General features: G+C 44.5%; 2 protein-coding genes across 9 annotated transcripts in view; one reads left to right on the forward strand and one right to left on the reverse strand.

Moving 5' to 3' along the window:
- ASPH (aspartate beta-hydroxylase) overlaps nucleotides 1–27,010 on the forward strand; it is a 414,018-nt gene that overhangs the window by 377,373 nt on the left and 9,635 nt on the right. The window contains exons 28-30 of one of the 5 annotated variants that reach the window (XR_013824502.1): nucleotides 2,616–2,746; nucleotides 6,123–6,158; nucleotides 6,398–10,097. The exons of 1 other annotated variant lie outside the window; for it this stretch is intronic. The gene's annotated coding sequence lies outside the window, so the exon portion shown is untranslated. Of the gene's footprint in view, nucleotides 1–2,345; nucleotides 2,371–2,615; nucleotides 2,747–6,122; nucleotides 6,324–6,397; nucleotides 10,098–23,541; nucleotides 23,569–27,010 lie in introns of those variants that run through there. 3 more of the 5 variants (XR_013824503.1, XR_013824501.1, XR_013824504.1) reach the window with 3 other exon arrangements.
- LOC307175835 (uncharacterized protein) overlaps nucleotides 1–27,010 on the reverse strand; it is a gene marked incomplete at its 3' end in the record, with an annotated part of 67,823 nt that overhangs the window by 17,188 nt on the left and 23,625 nt on the right. The window contains exons 4-6 of one of the 4 annotated variants that reach the window (XM_079901414.1): nucleotides 6,318–6,421; nucleotides 6,100–6,201; nucleotides 3,525–3,594 (exon numbers count right to left, since the gene is read on the reverse strand). The exons of 1 other annotated variant lie outside the window; for it this stretch is intronic. In XM_079901414.1, the coding sequence (XP_079757540.1) occupies nucleotides 6,112–6,201; nucleotides 6,318–6,421 (194 nt within the window). Of the gene's footprint in view, nucleotides 1–3,524; nucleotides 3,595–4,953; nucleotides 5,085–6,099; nucleotides 6,202–6,317; nucleotides 6,422–27,010 lie in introns of those variants that run through there. 2 more of the 4 variants (XM_079901413.1, XM_079901415.1) reach the window with 2 other exon arrangements.

Genomic DNA, 27,010 nt, shown 5'->3' on the forward strand with positions numbered 1-27,010 from the left:
CCTCTAGGCCTGTCCATTAATATGGTCGTTTCAGATCCTGCTAAGCCTATGAAGAAAAGAGGAGGATATGACGATGGTGGGCAGTGACTGGTAGAGGAGGCCTCTGATGGTGGAGACAAGAGAAGGTCTCCTAGAAGACATGCCATTTGAGCTGAGAATTAAGTGATGCAGATGAGCCATCATGGCAGCTAGACCATCCTGAATGAGGTAGGGAACAGGAATGAGATTGGAAAGGAAAGCAGGACTAGAACAGGTGGGACTTGCAGGTAAGGAGCCCAGACTCTGGTTGCTCTGCCGAGGATGGACAGAGCAGAGGGAGAGCAAAGACAGGGAGGCGAGTAGGAAGGGCCCGGGAATTCTGCAGAGCTGGAATGATGGTCTGGACTGGGGTTGTGGTACTGGGATAGTGAAAAGTCATCCAGTTTAAGGTATGCTTTGGAAGTAGAGCTAATGAAATTTAGATAAGGCATGAGGAAATGATAACAACAGCAAACCCTTCCATAGAACCTACAACGCTCTAGGCACCATTGTGAGTGCTTGATGTGTACTAACATATGTTTTATCTTCACCAAAAAACATGAAGAGATAGGTACTGTATGGTTCCCATTTTCAGATAAGGAAACTGAGGCACAGAACGATAAAGTAATTTATCCAAAGTCACAGAGCTAATAAGCGGCAGAGCTGAGATTTGAACCCTGGTAGGCTCCAGGGCAGAGTCTAGCATGCATGATTCCTGTAATTTTGATCTGAGCTATTGGTCCTGCCATTGCTTGAAATATTTAAGGCTCGATGGGAAGTGGACTTGACTTGAAGAGGAGATCAATGGCTCAGTATAGGCCATGTTAATTTTCTAGTACCTGTTAGATAACCAAGTGACAGTATTGAAAATTTAACTGGGTATATGTTTGGAGCTCGGGGAAAGTTTCAATTTGGAGCTGTAACTTCCAGCATCTTCAGCATATAGATGGCATTCAACACCACAGGGTTAAATGAGATCACCTCAGGGTTTGGGGGTGGGAGAGGAGAAAAAGCCAAGATCTGCACCCTGGGCAGGTCAGAGGTGTAGAAGCTACACCACTGGCTTCGAGCCTCTATTCGAGTTTTCCTGATTTCGGCATGAGGATATCTGTTCTGATGCCTCCTTCTCATACTCTTGCAGCTTGAAAAGAAACTCTGAAGTAAGCTGGAAGTTAATTTGCAATTTATTGGGGGCGGACTATCTCTCTGTGTATAGAAAATCTCATTCTTGATCACTATGAGAATGACCGCTTGCTCAAGCTAAGATACCACTTTGTTAACGTGTAGGAGACCTACTAGCACTGGAGCCCTAGACTGTTTGTTTGAAATATAAAAGACCGAGTTGCAGTTTACTAAATGGTTTCCTATCTCCCATCCTCTTTGACCTTCACACACCCCCCAGGAGGTAAGCAGGCCACTGATGATGATGACCCTTAGCTGGTGAGCGTCTGATGTTTGAGAGACGAAATTACTTGCTTAGGGCTATACTGTTGAGTAGCAGAACTGGGATTCAGACCCACATCATGTGCTACCAAATCCTTTGCCCCCTTCAGCGGCACCAAGCCTGCTCAGCACGGCCAGTGTGCTTCACTACATTTGCAACTCCCATTCATTCTGTCAAAAGACAAAGGTAGAAACGCAAACATTTAACTTCATCTCTCCTCCTAGCCCAAATGTCCAAGGGTTGCTAATATTGAATCCCAGGACATCATGGGTTATAGATAAGAGCCCATAAAAGGAGTCCGACAGGAACTGGGCAGACGGCCAACACCTGCAGAGGGCGATCGGCCCAGTCGGGCTTCATTACTTTGTTAAACATGAATTCTCCAAGCATGCAGCACACCCATTTCCATATGTAAATATAAAACGACGTGTAAAAGTCAACCAAAAATAATCTGTGGGTTTTTTTAAACCATAATTGTGTATTTGCGATATTACAAATAATTGAGAGTTGATAGTCAAAGAAAAGCATGTAGGTAGAAAACAACAATATGTAAAACCCATCCCCTGTCCTCTGTGTGCTGGTGAAATGGGCAGGGACTTTAGCAGAAATCTTAAGCAAATTATAGCAAATATCAGTTGGTTTTTAGTACCTGTGCCAGCCAAGCTGACTCTTTAACAAAGGATTCTTCTGGGTCATTTTTCACCTGTCAAGATTTCCGGGGAGGTGTCTCTCTCTTGTCCCCCCCCTTTCAAGTGCCAGCTGATTCAGTCACTAGAACGTTCGTTTACCTTCCTGCTTTGAGACAGTACAGCACAGCAGGTTTAACTAAATTGCCAATAAGACCATCTTAAATTACTGGTACCTCCACCTCCACCCCTTGCAGCACCTCCAGCCGGAGCAGGTGTGACGGGCTTTCAGAGCAACAAGTGTTCTTTGCTACCGTTGCCCTGAACCCTCTGGCAGACACTAGTCAGGAAAGGACAAGTCAAGGACAAGGAACCGGAGGGTGAGAGTACCCGGAACACTGGCCACCCTGTCACCCGACACTGCCTGCAGCCTGGGAGGCTGAAAATCATATACGAGGGGGAACTTGTCTGAACGCGGCATGGGCTCTGGTTGGCAGAGGAAGGCCACCTGATCTCTATCTTTCCAGATGCTGATGTCAAAGACAAGTTCAGCAGATGTGCTGTCACTGACAATGATGCCATCCTCTGACCTCAAAACAAAGAACAAAATCCCTCTGAATTCTCACCAGACGTGCCTGTGAACCCGTACAGCTGATGGGTGAGTACTATCTTCCTGGACAGTCAAGCAGCATCCTACGACATGCTTTAAAAACGCAAGGCAGTGAGAACCGCTGTCAAAAGGTGAAAGAAAGAGAAGAAGCAGTGATTAGACACAACAAGAGAGCATCCCTTGTCTGAAAAATGTGAACTGTGGCATCCTCCCTTTCGCCAGGGCTTTCTGTCTCTCTGGATTGGTGCAGTGGACAAGGACGTTGTGCAGAGACCTCTCCTGAACCCCAACCTGGCCCCAAACTATATCCTTTCTACTCTCCTCGTTCAGTTTACTTATAATTCCTCTGAAATTAACTTTATTACTCAAGGGATAGTTAGCCTGTATGGGATTCTAAAACAGTACGGCTTAGCCACTGCCTCACAACCTCTTTCACATCAGCACACTCAGAACAAATGACAGTATTTGGAAAACACAGCAAGGGAAATGGACGAGGCTGGCCAAGGGTCCCTGGGCCACCCCCTGGGAAGCAGTATCTGAGCACACATCACTTGGAAGCACTGACTTAGATCAGGGAGCTCAAGCCACAGGTACTTGATTCTTGTAGGACAGGAAAACATGCAAGACTCACTTTTATGATATTATCAGGGTGCCAGCATGTAGATTCTGGGGTCCAGTACTTCCATCCTAGAGCTACTGAATCCAAATTCAAGTAGGCGGGGAGATCTGGGGATCTGAATTTATGCAAGCTCCTCGTGTCGTCTTCATGCGGGTTAAGGCTGCAAACCTCTGTGTTTGGTGTCTCCATTCTCATCACCCTTACTTCCTCCCCAGCATCCCTTACTTCTCTCCCGTATCCACTTCCTGGCTGGGGCGTTTCCTCTGGGGAGCTAGCACTTCCACATTAAGATAGTAGAAGAGAGAAGAAAGAAAAAAGACTCAGCAGAACTAAACGCAGAACTTGGGTGCTCAGAGGCTGTCGGTACGTTTGAGCTGGACCGGAAAGGACCCCTCACTTTCCACACAAGACCCGAGGGCCCTGAAGATCAGAACTCCCACCCGTCCCCCAGCTCTTATTAACCAACAGCTTCACCGGAGGGGTAAAGAAAGAAATGACGCATCCCTGGCATGGCGAAGTGGGAAGGAGAGAGAGGGGTAAAAATACTTCTTCCCACTCAGCTGGCGTATGGGAAGAAGAGGCCCGGAGAGCAGCTGCTTGCTGGAAGCTGAAGGAAAGGCAGAACGCGGTCTGGTTCCTTCCTTTGGACAGTGCGTTGGCTTTTTCACCTAATAAATAGTCAGATTTGCTTACAGGCACGTGGGCTCTCAGATGTCCCTGACCTTTCAGACGTTACAGACACAGCCCAGGGCGCCACAGTTAACCTAAGGAAGCAATTCTAAGCACTTTCCTAACTCTCTGGCTATTCATAGCCTTTATAAAAGGCAGGGGTTGGACACCCTAATAAGTAAGGTCTAGCACCTAAGTGCACAGATAATGATTAAAAACAGGGATCTGCCGCCCCAGTTTAGCCGGGCGAGGGGGCAGGGGAGAGGTGCCAGTCACGCTGACAGCACAAGGAGGAGGAGAAAGCAGAAAAGGGGGCTCGATCGTGTGCTCTGGGCAGAGACCACATTCGTGTGAAGGGAGGGATCAGGTGGGCGTAGAGTTACTGCAGAGCTGCACCTCGGCCACCCCGCCAAGGCGACGATACCGCAGCCCCTCCTGTAAGCCTGGTGCTGCAGCTGGGGAGCTGGAGCCAGAGCACCCCTGCATGCAGCGATGCAGCGCCGTGCCGACGGCTGCAGCCCGGGCTGCCTGCGGCACCGGCACCGGCCTGCTCACATCTGCTGTTCACCGTCAACACCCGTGCAGCTGCGCACGGTGCCGAGTGCTCTCTGGAGCCCCGTGAGTGTGTGTTCACAAAGGCTAAGCTAGAAGACGAATGCACAGGCGATGCTTCCTGAGGCAGGCTATTGGAATCTCTCTCCTCGGGATGGCTGTGACCACATGCTGCCTGCACTGTCTCGCTCTTCTGTTACCACATCTCTGGTTTTGCCCTCAGCACCTCTGCTGCCGTTTCTGTCAAGTTTAACCCAACCCCACCCAGGAGTGCACGTGATAACTGCCTTCCACCAATGTTCCCATCAAGGAAGACACCACGATAGCGATTCCTTCCTATAGAGAATTATCTTTGCACTTCAGGGTTACCCGATCTGCTGTGTTTTGGGGACTTCCAGTATGCCAAGGTCAGGAACCCCTCTGACGTTGTGACGTATACAGTATATACCAGCCACTGTGCTTTAGTGCTATGATTGCCATAAAATAGTCCCTCTGTGGGTGACGCTACCTCTCATGTGCGCGGTTTCGCCCAAATGGAAAACCTGCCTAGGAAAGACAGTTTGACTTTCCAGGTAGTTAAGCAATAGTTAAATTGGTATTGTATTTCATTCTTAAAATTGAAAATGAAGTTTTCATTTTCAGTGCACTCCGAAGTTATTCACTAATGATATGCTGCAGTTTTTAAGCAGAGATGATATATTAAATCACTTTATGAATGATTTTTTTAAACACAGACATTGACTAAAATGCTGTACAGTAAGTCCCCTACATACGAACCTTCAAGTTGTGAACTTTCAAAGATGCGACCGTGCATTCCCTCACCATCAGGCCTGAGTGAAATTAAACCTCGCCCTCCGTCTGCTATTGCTGATGACCCTTCAGCTCTACCGTCTCCCGCCTCCTCTCCCTCCCCCAGTCAGTAACTCTTCTTGCCTGTTCACTCGATGCCAGCCCCTGTGTGCCAGCTGTTGTACTGTACTACTGTACTTTTCAAGGTACTACACTGTAAGATTAAGAAATGTTTATTTTTTGTTTGTTTTTATGTATTATTTATGTGAAAAGTATTATAAACCTATTACAGTACAGTACTATATAGCCAATTGTGTTAGTTGGCTACCTAGGCTAACTTTGTTGGACTTACGAACGAATTGGACAAACCCACTCTCGGAACCGAACTCACACGTATGTAGGGGACTTACTGTAAATAGTCTGGCTGTAGAATTCTTGACTACGCCTGGCTTAGGAATCTTTAATATGCAATTTTTCAGACATTGGAAGTTTTTAAATGTTTTGTACCTGCTGCGCCCCAGAGTTAGGGACTCTGCGTTGCTCTCCTACTCTAGGTTTACACTAGAGCTTTGGCATGTGTCAAATGAAACCAAAGTTCGGCATTGCTTTTCTTCAAAACATTCTATTGTGCAGAATAAACTCTTACGGGAACAAGAATGTTAATTATGTAATAATTTCAGTAGACAAGCAAAGAGCAATTCTAATCTAAGTAATGTCTCCTTATACCTCCCTTTTATGACATAAACACAGTGGCGATTTTGAATGCACTTACCAAGGATGTTCTCTATGGTTTAGGTGAAAGCCATTCAGCTGCTCCAGGCAAGGACAGCAGTAAGTAACAGCTGTGTCTGTGCTGGCGTCGCGGGTATAATGCCTGGGTCACAGGGGTGAGAACTGATTCTGCTGGGCTTGTGCTTCATGGGATGCTTCTGTCTCTTGGTGCCCACCCCTTCCCCGGGCCACCTTTGTTAAGTATGATTTGGCTCAAACCTGATTCAAAGTGGTCCTCCTGGTGTGTACGCACTTGTTCAATAATATGAGACAACATTTTCTTCTCCTCTCCTTGCCAGGTGCATGACACTGCTTTGGACTTTCTAGGATGTAGGAGAAAAGAAATCTTTTAAAATATAAAATAATCAATTCTTTGGAAAACTGAGTTGGGCTGTGTTCTTGCTGAATGTTCTTATGTTGACTACTCAAATACCAAGATTTTTTTTCTTTGCATTTGGTTAATTAAAAATCTGCAAATTCACTTCTCTTTTCCTAGCTTTACTGAGGTAAAATTGACATGTAAAATTATAAGATAGTTAAAGTGTACCAATTCGATAATTAGATATACGTGTATATTGTGAAAGGATTCCCCCATTAATTAACACACCCATCACCTCACATATTTACCCCCCCTTTTTTATTTTTGGTGAGAACATCTAAGTTCTACTCTCTTAGCAAATTTCATTCACACAGTACAGTGTTATCAACTGTGGTCACCACATTATATGCTATGTCCTCAGACTTTATTCATCTTATAACGGAAAGATTTTTACTCTTTACAGACCTCTCGCTATTTTCCCCAACCTCAGCCCCTGGCATCCACTTTTCAAAGCTCTGCTTCTATAAGTTTGACTATTTTTTTTTCTTTTAGATTCCACAAATAAGTGATGCCACTCCATCATTCTCTGTCTGGCTTATTTCACTTAGCATAATGCCCTCCAGTTCCACCATGTTGCTGCAAATGATAGGATTTCCTTCCCTTTTAAAGGCTGAATATTATTCCATTGTCTATATATATATATATATATATATATATATACATTTTCTTGATCCATTCATCCATCGGTTGACAGACATTTGGTTGTTTCCCTACCTCGGCTATTTAATGCTGCAATGAAAATGGGGGTATAGCTATCTCTTCAAGATAATGGTTTCATTTCCTTTAGATACCCAGAAGTGGACTTGCTGGATCATACGGTAGTTCTATGTTTAATTTTTTGAGGCACCTCCATATTGTTTTCCATATTGGCTGCACCAGTTTACATTCCCACCAACAGTGTAGGAAGGGTCCCTTTCCTCCACATCTTCACCAGCAAGTCTACTTCTTTTTTAAAAAAATTATTGGAATAGAGTTGATTTACAATGTCGTGTTTGTTAGATTCAGGTGTACGGCAAAGTGAATCAGTTATACATATACATACGTCCACTCTGTTTTAGATTCTTTCCCATATAGGTCATTCCAGAGTACTGAGTAGAGTTCTCTGTGCTATAAGTAGGTACTTATTAGTTATCTATTTCTTGTTCATTGTTAAATTCACTGTAAATGAAGGCTTTTACAATTAAAATGAGATTTGTTTCCATCTAAAGAAAGAGGCAAGAGTGCCTGCAAAACTGAAACATGGCCCGTGCGAGCAGAGCAGAGTGACAGGACTGGCTGGCTCGCCCAGAAATTCTGCCCCTTGCTTTTCTTCATGCCCTTATTTCCTCCCATCTGGTCTTTTCTCCTGTCCTTGGCTTTCTCGGTAAAAGTCATCATCATCCTCATCACCACCATCACCATCACCACTGACAACCATAAATAACATATTTAATAAAATAGCAATGAATAGCGAGTCTCCTCCAGAAGAGAAACAGAACACGTGAACACATAGTAATTCAGGTTAGTATGAGCCAGTAAGTGGCACACAAGCATATCTATTTTCTAAATTCCAGTCTCCCAGCCCTTTAAGTTGCTGGAAAATACTCAGTAAGCACTCTTGGAACACGGGTACAAATCTTACTGGGTTTGTAGCCTGCGACCTGCACTGGTGGGTACAAAATCCACTCGCTTCAACTTTGTGAGCAGACAGGAGCGTTTCCAAAGTTAATTCAATTAGAGGACAGAAAATTGAAAGCATCCAAAACGATTTCCCTAACCTCTTCAAGTTTGCTTGAGTAATATGTAATTTAAGCACTTCTCGTCGTGAGTTAAAACATATTTAACACTTATAAAATCTTAAAAGTCAAGATTTAAAATGTGTGGCTTTGCTGAACATACATCAAATTTATAGGCATTGAAGGCCTGCCTGCCATCAATTAATGGTGGCAAAGCAGCTAAAGATGTTTTATCAGTATGTTTGCTAAAAGGAAAAATCTGTCTACTCAATTAGCACAGACACAGGAAATGAAAGCGATGTTGCTAATGCCTTTGTTGGAGTTATCCCTACAATCTGGGTTTTGTTTAAATCAAATAGTACGCTGTAATCAATTTTAGCCCATTTTAAAATGCATGTGTTATGATCAATCAAAACCATTTTTTTTTTTTTTTTTTTTTTTGTGGTACGCGGGCCTCTCACTGTTGCAGCCTCTCCCGTTGCGGAGCACAGGCTCCAGACACGCAGGCTCAGTGGCCATGGCTCACAGGCCCAGCCGCTCCGCGGCATGTGGGATCTTCCCGGACCAGGACATGAACCCACGTCCCCTGCATCAGCAGGCGGACTCTCAACCACTGCGCCACCAGGGAAGCCCTCAAAACCATTTTTAGTGCTATTTCAGGAAAGAAAATAATTCTGAACATCAGAGAAATTTTTTTATTGGCACCAGAAGCATCACCTCGAACGCACACGATGTAGGACCTAAAGCTCTTATAAAATTATATTTCCTGGGTGTGCCATCGTGGCCTAGTGGTTAGGATTCCCGGCTTTCACTGCCGGGGCCCGGGTTCAATCCCTGGTTGGGGAACTGAGCTCCTGCAAGTTGCATGGCCAAGAAAAAAAAACCTTATATTTCCAATTAGGAAATCAATAACCATAACACATAAGTAGTTAAGTTGATCTTGGTCTGAAACTTGCCTTCTTCAATTCACTTAGAAGCCCTGTATGTCATGAGAGGGCTCTAGTGACTTATTTTGTCAAAATGACCTGAAATCATCTCCTTCACTAACACCACCTCACAGATTTAATAAGCAAAATGCATAAAAACCACAATCAGTGACAATGGTCAGAACAGAGTTAACTTGTGCTAGTAATTTACTATTTGATTCCTATATAGAGTAGGTCAGTTTTAAAAATAATATTTTAAAATAGTGTATGATTCCACTGACATGAGGTACTAGACAAATTCGTAGAGACAGAAAGTAGAATGGTGGTTAGCAGGGGCTGGGGGCAGGGTAAATGGCGAGGTTTTGTTTTACGAGTATAGTTTCAGTTCAGGGTGATCGACAGTTCTGGAGATGGATGGTGGTGATAGTTGTATAACAATGTGAATGTATTTAACACCATAGAGCTGTACGCTCAAAAATGGTTAAAACTGTAAATGTTGTTATGTATGTTTTACCACAATAAAAAATAAAACTAAAAAATTCACATTTTAGCTACCTTATTCTCAAAGCAATAATAAGTAACTGGTGTGAAAGGAAGTTGAATGATGTATTCCTTAAGTGAAAGACGGTACTTAGATTTCCAAAGTATATATCTCCCTTCTATTCAGCAGGGTCTATTTTCTTATAGCAAGGTCAACTTTCAGAGTTTTTTAAAAATTATGAACACTTCAGTGGCAAATCTTTCTGTTATTTTTGACAGATAGTATACAAGGTGCTTCCTTAGAGATTTATTTGACCTCTACTCCTGCTCTGTTGTCTTACTTGAAAAGATGCCCCTGAAACCAAACATCATACCATTCCACACCTAAGAGAAGACAGGTGGAGATCTACCTGTAGAATGTAAATGATTGTAAGGAGAAGCTTATAAAGGAGCTAGAATAGCACTGATCAAGACCTGAAATTATATTGTACCTCTGTTTGTTATTTTCTATCGCCTTCACTGCTCCACACACACAAACAAGAATTTGACTTCTGTACGTACTGAGGTTTTGTCTGTAAAGCTCCCTACTACACCCTAAGCACCTTGTGTGGTTCCTGGAACATATTAACTGATTGATAACCATTTGCTTAAAGAATGAATAAATGGAGAAAATTGATGAGAAGTCTGGGAATTTGAAGGTACCAGAATCCCGTCAAAAGATCACATTCCTAGTAATTTTTTGGCACACTGTTAATTTAGTTGCGCAGTCTCAGGCACATCCCCCAACTCTCTGGGAACCTATATCCTTGTTTATGGAAGGAAATCCAAGTTTCTTCCAGCTGCACTATTCTGTGATCTCATCCTGTCTTCCCTAAGGCCCTAGAAAGGGAAGCATCGTATCATAGAAGTTGAATTCCCAGAATGGTCCAACTCCTCCCTAAAAGAAAAAAAAAAAAAAACTACAAAAATTCGTAGCAAATATTTATTAGATAATGTGAATGTCAAGACAAGAGTACTAAAAATGGTAAATGATCACTTTACCATGGTCAGGCCAAGGCCCTAAATCAGAAATGAACTTGGCCTGTTAAAGAAACAGGAAAAAGGTCGATGTGAGTTGAATAAAGTTTGGGGGGGGGGGTGGGATGGAGGTCAGACAGGAGGAAAGCAGGGGCCTGATCCTACACGTGGAGGAGTCTGGTTTTATTCTAACACGGGTGTGAAGTCATTTAAGCAGAAAGGAGCACGCTAGACCCTGTCCATCTTTATCTCATCTCTGCTTTTCAGTGTTGGCTGGTCTAGTCTTCCCCTGCTAAAACTGCGTTGCTTCCTGGGGAAAAGCCCTGTCACTGGCCAGAGGGCCTTGGCTCTGTAACTCGATGGCTAGTGATGTAGGCATGTCACTTAACCCCTGCAAGTCTCAGTGCCTTCACTTTCTAGACAAGGAGATAATAAGGGTATCCGTTTTGCAGGATTGATTTGCATGTGAAATTAAATCTTCCATGAAAGCTTGGATAAGGAGTGACACAGAGGAGGTACTTTCACAATTAGCTTTAGTATCATAAAAGCTGTATCTTAAAACAGCCGTCCCCAACCTTTTTGGCACCAAGGACCGGTTTCGTGGAAGACATTTTTTTCACGGATGGGGGTGGGGTGGGGGGAGATGGCCTAGGTGGTAATGCAGGCGATGGGGAGCAATGGGGAGCAATGGGGAGCGGCAGCTGAAGCTTCATTCACTCGCCAGCCGCTCACCTCCTGCTGTGAGACCTGGTTCCTAACAGGCTGTGGATCTGGGGGTTGGGGACCCCTGTCTTAAAAGACTGAAAAATACATGTATTAGAACATAACTGATCTCTGGATAAGGCCTGTTTTTCTACACACACTAACAATAAAGGAAATATATGCAAATTCCACAGGTGATTTTAACAAAATTTAGAAATATTTTAGGGCTGATATATCCAGTTGTCTACATTTTATGCTCTACAATCCCAGGGAACAACGAGCAACAGTACATCCTTATTAAATGATCACATTAAAATAAAATCTAAAATAAGCTGGGTTTAAAAATGAAACAAATATAGCAGCCAATACCATGCTATTTAAAAAGTTCTAGGGAATTCCCTGGCGATACAGTGGTTAGGGCTTGGCGATTTCACTGGGGGGCCCTGGTTCAGTCCCTGGTTGGGCAGCTAAGATCCCACAGGCCTCTCGGTGCACCCAAATTTTAAAAAAAAGAAGAGTTCTTAAAATAAAAAGAACAAATTTTCCAGCTGTCAAAATGGCAAAGGTAAAATGCTGAAGAAATTGCAGTGAGATGGAGACCCTGTCAGTGTCTGGCAGTGTGAAGTGTGAATTGGCTTGCTCCTTCCAAAAAGAAATCTGGCCGAATGTATTAAGACCACTAAAATATGGGTATCCTTAAACATGAGACTTCTGTCCTTAAACATGTCCCTTCTAAGAACATCGGAGTTTACCGTACAGAATCATACTTATCCACCAAGACTGATGTATAAAAATACAAATCAGGGTGAAAAATTAGAAACTGCTTCAACAGCCACAACAGCAGATTGAGTCAATAAATCATGCTATCTTCATTTGCAATAATATTCTTTAAAAATACCTAATCGGGCTTCCCTGGTGGCGCAGTGGTTGAGAGTCCGCCTGCTGATGCAGGGGACACGGGTTCGAGCCCCGGTCTGGGAAGATCCCACATGCCGCGGAGCAACTGGGCCCATGAGCCACAACTACTGAGCCTGCGCGTCTGGAGCCCGCGCTCCGCAACGGGAGAGGCCGCGATAGTGAGAGGCCCGCACACCGCGATGAAGAGTGGCCCCCGCTCGCCGCAACTAGAGAAAGCCCTCGCACAGAAACGAACACCCAACGCAGACAAAAAAATAAATAAATAAATAGCGTTCCCTTTAAAAAAAAAGCTAATTACGTGAGAAATTACACACAATTTAATATTAAGTAAAACAAAGATTTTTTTTTAAACTATGTGCAGCGTGACTCCAGTTGAGAGGCTGAGTGTCAGGAAGCACACAGGAGCACATGATGGTGGGTGGCCCACCACTGCACCGAGAAACAGAGAAAACCCACCTACCCAGAGAACTGGCTGGAACACAGCTGCGGGGAGAACCAAAGCAGAGCCTTTCTGGGTTACCCCCAGCTCGAGTCTGCTGCTGGGGCCCGGCAACAGCTGTCACCTTTGCTCTAGGAGCCAAGCTATAGCCTCTTAATGAAGCATCTCTTTGTGGGGAAAAGAGAAGGAAGGAAAGAAAGAAGAAAAAGAGAGGAAAGGAGGGACACAAATGTTCACGGTAGGGCCTTTCTGAGCGTTAGAATTACAGGAAACTGTTGATTCCCTTTTTTTATATGCACGGCACAGTCTCGGATGATCTCATAGCTTCTTCATTACACCCGCTCAGATCTCTAGGACCCCCTGCTCGGTCAGGAAGTCGTGTGGGACGGGATAGGAAGAACCCTACAAGTTAGGATCTGTCAGATCAAACCAGTCATTAAAGTGCCTCTTTAACTCATCCAGTCTCTGCCCGAATGACCCAGGTAAACACTCAGCGCTTCGGAGTTCTGTCCGACTCCCAGGACTGCCTGCCATCAGGTCCCATCATCTATCCTGATGCTCCCGGAAGGTCAGCCGCATAGCCTCCGGGCCTCACCTGTCTTTGAGTCCATCTGCCTTTGGAGAGGGGAAGGACCTGGTTCTGCCTTTTGTCTCGAGTCGGGATGTCTCTGAGTGTTGAGCTGCTTAGGTGTGACCGCGGGTCTCGCTCCCCTTCGGGCCCTCCAGCAGCTTCTCAGTTTTCTAAAGGATCCCATCAAACCACCGCCCCCTGGACAGGCTGCTCCACCATGGTCTGTCCGAAGGTTCCCAGAGTTTTGTCAAAGCTGGGAGAGGAGTCACTTTACCTCTCTAGACCTCAGCACCCTCAGCTCTTAAATTACTAATTGAACAAGTTTGAAAAAATGGCCCCCGGGGCCATTTTGGTGTCCAGCTCAGTGCCATCAAGATTTTCAGAACAGAGGAGAACTTCCGTCTCCATGGGCCGCCTTGCTCTTCCACGCTCCCTACTGGCATTTCCAAACAACCTCCTAAAAATGGACTGCATCGTTCTGGCCGGGGGCTTGCTGCCTAGGCCAGCTCTGACTTTAATCTGATAGAACCCTCTTACGTCTGGCACAGAGCCTGGGCTAACTAAAAATATTCCCTTTTGCCTTACTGATCATTTGGCCCATGGATATATTTCTCTTAGGGACTTCATATAAAGGAATGATTACTTGAAGGCAGGATCTGAGAGTTTCTGGGTCCTCTGGCCACATTAATAACATTTACTTATACTGTGTTCCTTAATTAATGGTCCTCCACCCACCAGTGTGGAGAGAACAGTGTCGAGGAGGCAGGTTTCGGCTCCGCTGACCCCTCACAGGCTAAGTGAGGGCTCATCCGTTTGAGCTGATATCCCCCCTCTGCCCCCTGCACAAGCTGTGTGACCCCAGGGAAGTAACTCAGCCTCTCTTGGCCACCATTTCCTCATTTGTAAAATAAGGTCAGTGAACTAGATGATCTCTACCATCCTTTCTGTTTAGAAGCCTGTAATCCTTCTCGTTTTTGTAAGTGAAGCCCAGCTGGATCTAGGCCCTGGGGAGCTATTAAGGAACAGAGCAGGTGCTGAACGCTGAGAGAAGAGATGGGATTTCACGAAAAGAAAAAGCCGTCCGCCAAGGAACAATGCCAGGGCTGCATTTGTGAAATTTTACTCTCGACTCCAGAGGTCTGTGCTTGGTTGGATTTCTGGGTCCCAGAGGGATGTCTGAGCAAGTGGCAGGGGCGGGGGACATCGCGCCCCCGCAGGCCACATCTCAGAAGGAGGTCCTCTACCCGCTCTCACTCGGGAATCCCTAATTGCCTGCTGTCGCCATGTCGACTGCCTCCCTGTAAACACTCCTCAGGCAGACTTCGCGGCTCTCTCTCACCCTTTCTCCCTCAGGCTTGAGGACGGTCCCTTCCCCGCTCTCGTGCCCTTGGCCGACTGTTCTCTCCCTGCCCTTGGCCCTGGCGGCACATTGCCTCATGTCAACCCTGCGTCAGCACAGCCGAGATGAACGGAGGGGAGCTTGGCTCAGGTACCGGGACTTATGCCACAGCCAACTCATTCCCGACCGGTTTTGCTTCCTCACCGACCATGGAAAGTGGTCCAGGAGCCTCACAGAAGATCCTGACAGCAATAGCACAACTCAGCAGATCGGACCCCAGCCTCTGATTTCACCGGTCGGAAACCTGACTGCTGGGAGTGCCAGGCCCCGCTGACCGCGTGCCAGAGGGCACATCGCCATGTTGACTGTAAACAAAGAAGGAAAGTCTCCAAAGATCCTGGCCCCAATGGTCTCCATTCCTAGCCACAAGAAGTGGTTGGTACATTCTGTTTCAGCTTCAGGACACAGAATGTGCCAGAGAACAAGGCAGTCCTATATTAACCTTCAAGTCAAATCACCTGATATTTGTGGGTTCCGACATCCTTACAAATGCAGGCTGTCTCTGGACACCGCTGGTGGAGACCAGCCTGGGAAGAGGAATTGTGCGTAGACAAACCAAAAACTCTCCTTTCCCCCCACGCTCCTCCTCTCTACTTTCTACAAAATCTTGCCCTCAAAATTTATAATTGCTGCTTTTCATTGAAAGACATGTTCAGAAGCTTTGAGAAAATAAAATGGTGAGTTTTGCTAAATTTGAATAAAACAAAACAAAAACTACAAAGTGTGTCCACTCGAGTTCCATTTTCTTGAGCTTTAATCATAGTTATTGATAATAACACAGAACTAGGTAAATGCATCTGTGATTTGAAATTCTTGCCTCTTGAGACCATTAAAAAAGAAGGCAGAGGGCATTTCAATGCAGCTCTGCTGGGCTTCTGTTGGGATCCTCTATCTGTGGGTCGTTTCTCTGTTCAGTTTGGGGGCTGCCACAGATCCTCCAGCAACTGGAACATTTTTGTGTTCTGCTCATGTGCTTGGATTTTAACCTTTGAAACCTTTACTCTGCAATCTAAACAGTAATTGCTTACAGGACAGTCGAGTCATTGAGATGCTCTTTCCACAAATTCTTTTAGTGCTTCCCTCTACCCAGCTCCTTAGACTTGCTATTTAAGTGGCTACCAGATCCATCTATGAGCTGCAATTAGATTGGTCATTTTAAAAACAACACTCAGCTTACTCCATTTAGGGTAACAATGATTATTCTGAAGTGACCTAGAATGGCGTGTCCCATGCAGAGAAAACCACCTGCTCCTTAGAGATCTAGGGTGGAAGAGAACCACAGCAGCTATTCTATCGGCTCTGATTTTTTTTTTTAAAGACCTAACTATAAAAACTAGCAAAAATTGCACCATTTATGCTGAAGTCTGTGAGCTCTGAACACCCCCGTTTTCCTGCCGAGACCCACGTCTGCTAAGCTGGTAAAGACTTGGGCAGTGTCACAAGCGTTAGAAGTTTACATCCAAGGCCAGAGACCAGGGACTGACCCCTGGCTTGTCCTTGTCCACCCGTGTGATCTGGGGCAAGTTATGTATACTTCTAAGCTTCAGCTTTCTCATCTGAAGAAACTGAGGAGAATCAAAGTATCCAATCACGCAGGGTGGTTGTGAGGATTAAATGAGATGGTGTGTATAAAGTGACAGAAACTCTTAATGTATACGCCCCATCTTGTTCGACTCCCCCTGGCTTAGGGGGACTGGAGATACATTTCTACTTGTCCACAACTTGGGAACAGGGTCATGTGTCTACACGCTGCCTACCCTGAACTCCTAGCCCCAAATCTAGCATATAAAAAGCCCCTGCAAATATAAACAATTATTATTCATCAGAAATGTGTTGAGGATACCACTTCCCACCTGATTCTCATTGATTTCTGTTTGTGAAGGTTATGCCTGTGGCCCCGAGGGCTCAGACACTGCCTTGCTATTCTGGGGAAGAGTGAAAGGCTGTTCTCTCCACTGCGGGAGCGGAGGCAGCCTACAGTGAGCAGTTAGTATGGCCTGTCATTGACGCGAAAGAGTTCTTCCTAAAATGCCAGGATCCCCGAACTCCACCCACGCACTCCCATCCTGTGTGGGACTGCCAGGGAGGCACACTCTCCCTCCTGCTGGAGCAGCTGAATGAGAGCAAAGCTCCAATGTGCTTTGGGCCCCCGCCTGCCTGGACTCAGATAGAAGGCATGTCCATGCTCTGTCGATACAGGCGGGCCCAGCAGGGATAATTCACCTCTTCCTTTGGAGTAATTATCTACAGTTACTTATGCACAGACCTAGGGACCCCGAGCCACGCTGACACTCCAGCAGCAAGGGCAGGACAAAGGATGACAGGGCTCGTCAGACCAGGCCCTGTCCCTCCAGCCAACCAGGGACAGGATCCAGCCACCCTGCTTCCCCACTCCCTGGCTGAGAGAGACTTCTGCACTAGGGTCAATAATTCCCTGGTGCCGGGGGCCTGAGGTGAGATCCTGGACTAAGAAGCAAGCCATCAGCTCTGCTATCCATCCAACCGCTACCCCTTTCCTCTCCCCTTCCTGAGTTGGGTACGCAGGGAAGAAAAGAGTATCACTTACCCCCAGTGCAAGACTCACACTTCCAACCATTTCCTCGCTCTCTCTTTGGGGGAATCTTCTCAAAAAGAAAGGGAGAGAAAGTCTCCAAGAAAACCCTACCAAGCACTGGGTGTGCAGAGAGAAGGGGCTGGCATCTCGTTCTGCGAGTGGATGTCAGCCATGCGTAGCCCTGGGCAACAGACTGCTCCACTGGCCACGGCCACGCAAAGACCGGAGTGAGGGCGGGGCCAGGGTGGAGGGGGGATGGGCGTGTTTTACCCAGGTTGAATGGACCCCGTGGATGAAGCAGGTCCTTTCCCCAGCCAAGGGGACAGGCTGCCAGGAGAGGAGACCCCGGCTATGAGAGATTGGGGGTCCTCAGCCGGGACAGGCAGCGCTGGTGGCAGGCTTGGAAGAGGTCTGGTTCTGGGAGAAGGGAAAGGGATCAGCATTAAGCCAGAACTGAGTCTGAAGTTTTAAACTAGACGATACCAACCTAGATTTTTAAATAACCGAAAGTTGTAAAAAGCTATGGGTTCTTCCTGAGACTTCATGAAGAAATGAGAAATGGTTGATGGAGAACGGCCGACAGAAACGATGGGGAGAAAAATAAGAAAATAAGTCCTTTCCATGTCTGTCCTCCACAAAATCTCATACATGTAAATGACAGATATCTAGCAGTCCTGAATACCTCACAATGCAAACGGATTCATAATATGTAGACACTCCGTAAATTCTCATTTAGCCTTTTGAAGTATAAAATGACAAACTCTAGCATAATTTGTCTGGTAGATACACTAATATCTCCTACTTCCTAATTTTTTCACTTAGCAGAAAGAGAGAAACATGTCCATAATTCCCTCTTTAGTGATTTCCTTATAAAGGTTCAAACCTTTACATGTTCAAATGACTGCTAAGTTGTTTGATTAATTAATATTAGTTGATTAATAAGCAATGGTTTATTAATCAAAGATATTAAACAATTACTATCTTCTTCAGACATGCTAGAAAATAACCAACGTATTTTACCCTCTGTTAAAGCTTTATGGGGTTATATAATTTTTATATATTATTTTACTTTCCAAAGATTCTAGGAAGCCAAGACTAAAAATGAAAAGAATCCGCAAAATTAAGCGAAGAGCTAAAGACATGATCAAATGTGGTTTATTTTAATGCAACCTCTCAATAAATAATATAATTCATGCTGTTATGCTTTGCTCAAGAGGCCCTACTTATCATAGGGGGAGATGTGAAAATATGGCCAGGTAGTTGCCATGGTAACTGCTATGTTTTTGATGTTGGGTCAGAAAGTCCAGGGGTAAGGATAGCCCAAGATTGATACTGGGGTTTGGGGAGGCTCTCACTAAGAAAGTTTCTAGATCCATGGATATTCACACAGTAAAGAGACTACGGATTACATCATGGTGGCGTCCAAAAACCAACCCAACACTGCAGATCTGGGTTGCAGCTCCCAGTTAGTAGACTTTCTATGGGGAACGAACCTTTCAAATGAAGGAAGCTAGTCTGGGAAAACGTGAGGGTTAAATAAGACTTCTTTTTGACCCAAGCTTCTCATTCTTAAAAGGTCCAAAAGCTTTCCGTATCCACAAGAGCCCCAGATGTGGCTGACCCTAATAGACAGACCTCTTCCATATAGATGCCTGGAGGTCCCCGATGCAAACTATACTTTTAAAATGATCCTAAGACTTTTCTCAGGGCTCCTTCTTTGGTTGCTCCGTCGACCACAAGGGTCGGGAAGCATCTAACTACGGCAGCAAAAGACATACAGGAGGTCGCTATGACTGCCTCTCCCATATCTGCCCTCGCACACACCCATCCCTGTGTTGAATGAAGTGGCCCTGCCCTCATTTCTAGGTATGGGTCCCTACTGGTCTAAGCCAGGTTCTCAAACCTTAGTGTGCACAAGCGTCGGCACCTAGAGAGCTTGTGCAAACAGTGTGCATTCCCAGTTTCGGATTCAGTTGTCTGGAGTGGGGCCTGAGAATCTGTATTTCCAGCGAGTTTTCAGGCGACCTGGATGCTCCCCGGTTTCCTGTCACTTGCCTCCACTGCACTTTAAATAGTACAATAGGTGAATTCAAAAAGCGTTCGCTACACTCAAGAAATGAAAACTCTCTGTGTGCCAAGGGGGTAGGGGAGTTACGGGGGTCGATTTACTTTAGAGCAGTGGGTCTCAGCATTGACCACCTGGGGCTCTCTAAAAAAAAGAAAAAAACTGAGACCCAGCCCCTACTCTCAAGAGATGCTAATTTCATTGTTCTGGGGAGGCCTGGGCATCAGTATTTTTCAAACTCCCCCAGAGATTCTAATGCCCTTTTTAGTGGAAGCAAGGGACCCAGTGGACTCTAACAGGGGGCCTGGTCCAGCTGGCCCTATGGATTCAGATAGCTTTTAGGGAAGATAGCTTTTCCGGGTCCTGGATCTCCAGGTAAACGGCATTGTCCAGTTTTGCGTACTAAGCCACGTGGCTAATTCTGCTCAACCCAAGTGGAAGGTCTGAGTAGATGAACAGGAAAAAGAGAAGGTGAACAAAAATAGCAAATTACAAAGTACACAATTAAGATTAAATAGTAGTGATGATATCTGCCTTACAGTACACTTTGAACGAACTTGGATACTTATAGCTAATACTTAAGCAATACTTACTGTATTCCAGAGACTATCCTACGCTTTAACTATTACCTAAAGGATTCCTCCTAATAACTTCTAAGGAGGATGCTGTCTTTCTCATGATCCTTTTCCAGATGAGATTGTTGACGCTCAGAGAGGTTAGTCACAGGCCCAAGGCCACACAGCCAGGGAGTGGAGAGCTGGGATCTAGACCGAGGTGGTCTGTGTGATCAACCACTGTGCTACATGCTGCCCATCTGCTAATACTGACATTTGGAATACTTAACCTATTCACCCAGAAAAGCAAAGCAGAAACTGGCTACACAGTAGTTCCTGTCCGGGGTTAGCACACAGCCTTTGAGAACTTCATCTGTCACTGGCCCCCCCTTTAGTTTATTCCTGTTACAGAGCTTCCCAGATCTTAGAGAAAAATGCCCTTTTCGCATGGCCCAGCATTCTCCTTGCTGATGTAAACATCAGATAAGAGGACCCACGTGAAGGCTGTTAGAAACGTGCCTGGTACCACACAAATGCTCCGCCGCTCAGCGGTGCACTGAATCCCGGGTTTTGCTTCAAGGGGCATGGTGTCACGGGGGCTTCATTTCAGACTCTAGTGGCTTAAATCCCACCGTTCTGCCTTGAGCAAGCTCCTTTGTCTCTGAGCCTCTGTTTCTCTACCTAGAAAGTGAACTAACAATGGAATTCAGTAATTAGAGTTATTATGGGGAATAAAGGAGAACACAGGTGGGTACTCAGCATGAGGTAAGAGCCAGCGTGGTGAGTGTACACCTCACCACAGGACGCATGCTGTTCCTTCTCTGGTTTACAGTCGACCTTGAACTGGGCTGGTCTTCTTATATGCAGAATTTTTTTCAATAGTGAATACCGGACTGTACCATCCTAGGTTGGTTGAATCCGCAGATGCAGAAGCGCAGATACAGGGACTGACTCTGGGACTTGAGCATCCGCGGATTTTGGTAACCATGGCGGGTCCTAGAACCAATCCCCTGTGGGTACCAAGGGATGACGGTATTTCTGTTGACAATGTCTTGCATAGGAAAAAGATACTTAATAAATGTTTTTGAATAAATTAATGAGTGAGTGGATAAGACAAACCACTTAACTGTTGGTTTTAACTCACTCATTGAAATTCAGGGAAACCAGAAACAGCTGTTTCTCAGAAAAGTCACTTCCCTTTGGTACTAAACACAGAATCCCACAGACCTCAGTCTGTCAGGGTACCAGTTTTTTATCTTCCCACCACTTCTGGTATTCGATTTCTGTGTATTTTCTTTCCAAACAGGAAACACCTCTTCAAACAGGATTTCTCTGTCTTGATCCTTCCTGTCTCATTAGTCTAGTCACTGTCTTAGCACAGGTTGGACAACAGCCTTGGTTGGCCAAGCATTTCACAGTTTTAGTACCAATAGTCCTGTGTTCAAGAAAACCTCTCTCACATCACCCTCCTTGGCACCCAGATATCTTTGAACTGTAAAAGCTTAACATTTGGGTACCACGCATTGTAATATAAAATGTCTCAAAATAACTCATTCCTCTGCACCTGACCTTTGTCAACGAACAACATATGCCTTCCCTCTCAGTGTCTTGTTTTGGATACAATCACGACGGGAAAAAGGTAAACACGAGAATGAATGTGTCATATTTATGGAAAATAAATACTAATTTTTTGGCAAAAGCCAAAACAGGAATTAATATAAAAAGAATGACGCATATCCCTTCAAGGTATTTTTCTTTAAGTTAGATTATTTAAACAGAAGGAAATGTGAGAAAATGCTTAGAATGAAGCAAAGAGCATCAAGTTCTCATGAAAATGTAATGGTGTGGTTTCAGCTCAGGGTACATCAAAGGTTTGCTGGAAATGCGATTACACACTTTGCCAGAATCAGATTCTACAGCTGTGGGCCTGATGAGAAAGATTGTAAAATCGCTCACACAAGAAAGGAATAGCAGTTCTCACTGAATCCTTAAAGGGCTAGTTCCTCACAGCCAAGTGGACTTCATTGTTAATGAGAATTCGTTCAATATGGCACTGGTCTATGATAGAATCTTGTTTTATAAGGCAATCTGCCTGGATGTTCATCTATTAGTACACAGCTCCGGACACACATGGATGTCATGGGCCTACTGGTAACACTTCGTTTTGTAGTATGCCTTTCAACTACTATCAGAACTTATTTATTAGAACCAGGTGTTGCTGTAATATAGAACTGCTCCTGAAAGGCTAAATTTAACATGGGAGCTGAGCAAGGAAAAACAAGTTTTCATAATATGACAGGTGTTCTTCATGTACGGTAGTCACCCCCTCATCCGCAGCCAGTACATTCCAAGACTCCAGGGGATGCCTGAAACCGTGGATGGTACCAAACCCTAAATATACCATGTTGTTCCCTACAGATAATACCTATGATAAAGTTTAGTTTATAAAGTAGGCAGAGTGAGAGAATATGCAAACTTCCAGCATCACTACTCTTGCACTTCGGGGCCAATGTTAAGTAAAATAAGGGTTACGTGAACACAAGCACTGCCACACTGTGTCAGTCAATCTTACTGGCTACTAAGTGCCTCAAGGAGAGGAATCGCTGGGCAAAGCAATGATTCACGTCCCAGGCGGAACTGAGCGAGATTTCATCACGCTACTCAGGACAGCGCACAATTTAAAACTTATAAATTGTTTATTTCTGGTATTTTCCACGCAATATTTTTAGGCCGTGGATGACCCAAAGTAACTGAAACCATGGAAAGCAAAACCACAGATAAGGGGGGACTCCTGTAATTCTAGAAGCCCAGGTCATCAGAAAGGAACCCTCACTATGGAGAACAGTATGAAGGCTCCTTTAAAAACTAAAAATAGAGCTACCATAGGAGCCAGCAACCCCAGTCCTAGACATACACCCAGAGAGAGCCATAATCTGAAAGGCCGCGTGCACCCTGCTGTTCACTGCAGCACTATTTACAATAGCCAGGACGTGGAAGCAACCTAAATGTCCATCAACAGAGGAATGGATAAGGAAGCTGTGGTACATGTAGACAATGGAATATTACTCAGCCATAAAAAGGAACAAAATAATGCCATTTGCAGCAACATGGATGCAGCTAGAGATTGTCATACAGAGTGAAGTAAGTCAGAAAGAGAAAGAAAAATATATACTATCACTCATATGTAGAATCTAGAAAAATGGTGAACTTATTTGCAAAGCAGAAATGGATGCAGAAAACAAACTTATGGCTACCAAGGTGGGGAAGGGAGGGTGGGATGAACTGGGAGATTGGGATTGACATATATACACTACTATATACAAAATAGATAACTAATGAGAACCTGCTGTATAGCACAGGGAACTCTACTCAACGCTCTGTGGTGACCTAAATGGGAAGGAAACCTAAAAAAGAGTGGATATATGTATATGTATAACTGATTCAGTTTGCTGTGCAGCAGAAACTAACTCAACATTATAAAGCAACTATACTCCAATAAAAATTAATCAAAAAAAAAAAAAAACAACGAACTCTCATTCATTCTAAATACTTTCCAAAGAGAAACGCATTACCTCAGCTGTGCCATCTTTAGACCGCAGTACCTTCTGATGTCCTCACTAGACGGACATTAATCCTCATTTTCTGACACCAGACCAACGATTGCAAATAGAACCAGTTACCTTCCCCCCATATCCCCACCTATTTGAGCCTCTTCCCTCCCCAGGCCTAGCGTTTAAATGAGAAGGCGCCACAGTATGGCCTGCATGATCGCCAGTGAAGAGGAGGTGATTTTGATCTAGAAAGTCCACATGAGGAACACTCCAAAATTATTCTTCACTCTAAATTTTACTGATTTTAAGGGCAAACTGAGTTCTGCCTCAAATCCTGTTACAAGAAGACATCAAGATGCATGCCGAAGAGATGGAGAACTTGGTATTTCTTCACCCATTCACTCTGATCAGGTTAAAACAACACCAGCTATGAACAAAAATAAAGTGCTGCATGTGAAAACTGTCTTCCAGTTTTAAGGGCCAAGGCTCAAGTTGAAAAGCTTCAATGATCTTAAGGGTATGGACATTTTGTTTTCATTTTAAAAATAAAACATTTTGAGTGTCTTATATGTTCCAAGTCAAGAATGTAGTCACTCTTCAAAAACACAACTTCTGGGCTTCCCTGGTGGCGCAGTGGTTGAGAGTCCGCCCGCCGATGCAGGGGACACGGGTTCGTGCCCCGGTCCGGGAAGATCCCACATGCCGCAAAGCGGCTGGGCCCGTGAGCCATGGCCGCTGAGCCTGCGCGTCCGGAGCCTGTGCTCCGCAACAGGAGAGGCCACAACAGTGAGAGGCCCTCGTACCGGAAAAAAAAAAAAAAACAACTTCTAATAGTACCGTTGAACAATAAATTGTGGGCTGATTTTCCTTTTAAAAGTAACATCTATTCTTCACTAATTGATTTAGCCATCTTGAAAAGAGCCACAGGTTTTTAAAAAACTATTTGACCAGTTTTTTCATTTCTGGAACATATTAATCTTACTTCAGTAAGCATCTCTGCTCCAGTGCAACACTTGTGAGGCCAAAACAAACCTAGAGATTATCTGCACTGTAGTCAACGTCAGTAGTTATCACCCATGTATCTCAAATGGGAAATTCATGATTCTCCTTATTAAAAGGCTTACAGGAAATGTCTTGAGAACTAAGCAAAGATGGCCTTTTAGGGATAGTATTAGAAACCCAATTGGTTACACCATCTCTCATGGTATAATTGGAAATAGTGGACATGACATTTTCCTGTGCATTACATTTAGCAATTGCTACCCAGGAGGAAGCACTACCAGGACAGGCAAATGCATCCTGGGGATTAATGATAGCCCAGGGGTTGCCAAGGGACTGAGTTGATGACAAAATTCCATTAATTCCAACTAGTCATTTTGCCCTAGGATGTGCTGTCCAGATAAGTAGCTCTGACTATTTGTAGCGCGTGCAAATAGCCTGAAATACACACACTGACTTACAAAATTCATTCCCCTCCAGCCAAAATAGGATTTTTTTTTTCTTCTGGTTCAGGTTTCATCCTAGTGGTTCAATACCTGTAAAACTGTAAAGGGAACTGTGATATGAGTTTAGAAGAATCCCTTCAGAGTTGAAACTGCCTTACCAGGATTTGAGAATCCAGTGGAAACATCTCGCTTTCAAATCCCAACATGTTCAGCACATTGGAACGAGAGTGCCAAAGATTTCACTTACCAATAACAATGTGTGATATTTTTTAACTCGTTTCTCAGGATTTGACAAGTATAAATGATGGTCGATCCTAGTTCATAATTACTGGGCATGAAGGTTTCATGTTTTTTAAGCTTCTGTTTTCAAAACTATAAAATTACTCTGGTAAAACACAAATATGTATTTCTCCCAAAGTTATAGATGAGGATTCACGGTGCATTTACAGAGGATTAGAAAGCAAATGCCCTGCAGTCTGGTTAAGGACCATCTCCTCCCATCTCCCCGTGCCCTGACCCCGTCCTGTGACCCCACTGAACATGAATTAACCACATCGAGAGAGGTGCTCTGTTTACTTGTTCATCTCTCCCACCTACAAAGACTGTGAGCTCCTGAGCTCAGCCGCTGTCTCTTGTTTGTTTGTATACCATCTAGTGCCTGGGCAAGTAATAGGTGCTTAATTAAAGCACTGAACCACGAGGCTAATATAGTCAACCATATTCTAACAGAGAAGCTAAATGGTGACTTGAGGCATAATTTTGATCCAAAATGCAGTACTCGCAGCATTTATACTTTAGAAGAGGAAACGTACTTGAGCATTTCTCACAGGCTACTTCCTTCCACCATTTGGTGTTACTTTTCTCCCTTCAACACCAAATAGTCTGCACTATTGATACTGTGTATAAAATAGATAACTCATGAGAACCTACTGCAGAGCACAGGGAACTCTACTCGATGCTCCGTGGTGACCCAAATGAGAAGGAAATCCAAAAAAGAGGGGAGATATGTATAGGTATAGCTGATTCATTTTGCTGTACAGTAGAAACTAACACAATATTGTAAAGCAACTCTACTCCAATAAAATTTTTTTTAAAAAAATCCACCAGTCTGTTAGGAAATATAAAGGGGGGCAAATGGCATTGTAGCCCCCTTCATTTGGCCCCTGCCGTGACTTTCTTGTGATTCGTGGGGCATACATACTTTGGTGAACTAGAAACATCTGAAACCCCAACTCTCCAATCTGTAACTATGAGGGACTTTCTGCAAATCAAGATCAAATCCACCTACACTGATGAGATGCTATTTAACACAACTCTTGGAAAAGGGATAGAAAATGGTAGAAAAGCCTCAGAAAAGGTAATGAAAAGCTCTAGAGGAGCTGAGATTTCAAGAACTTGAGATTAATTAGGATAGTATTTGAGAAAAGAGAAGGCGGGAAAATCTAGATCCAGACAAGCGATGAGCAGACATTTTTGCGTGATGGACAATTAAGGAAGGTTAAAGATGCTTAAATCTGTGCTTTTGTTTTGAGTTAAAACATATTTAGAATAGCCTGGAGGTGGAAAGTACATGTTTCTAAAGGTTGTGTCCTGACATCACAGAAGAATGCCAATGAGAACCTTGCCCTAATGTCACAGGACGTGGATGCTAGAATGCCAGCACCCAAGCCAGGGCCTATGTCAGGGCAGAGGCTGGCTGCTTTGTGCACGTCCCAGTGGAGACAGAAAACTGGATTCAAATCCTCATTACGTCTACAACATTTGTCAAACTCCCTTGGGTAAAATGCTATTTCTGAACGTCCATCTTGTAATCCTGTTTTGAGGGGTGATAAAATCAATCTGGTTTCCCCATCTTGATCCCCACAAATCAGCCTCTTTTCTCTATTTAAGCACATTAATGTTAGAGTGTTTGTGGCCCAGAGCCCAGCTCCTAAGGCAGCATCGCTGTCTTTGTGGGGAAGCTGTAAGGCGGATGCTAGCATGGTCTGCTCAATTCCATCCTCCAAACAGACCAGAGGGTGGAAAGGCCAGGCAGGTATATTTAGAGAGCAGACTGGCTTCCAGCGCACGTTTGTGGCCAGCGAGGCAAAGGCTCTTGGGGGGATCTTCCAAGCTAGTCCTAAGGATTCTAGACTCGCAATCATATTCCCTTGACACCCAGTTTTTGTCATGTGACCATGAGATCCTAATGAATTGA

Source organism: Stenella coeruleoalba, assembly GCF_951394435.1.
Source record: "Stenella coeruleoalba genome assembly, chromosome: 17".
NCBI lineage: Eukaryota > Metazoa > Chordata > Mammalia > Artiodactyla > Delphinidae > Stenella > Stenella coeruleoalba.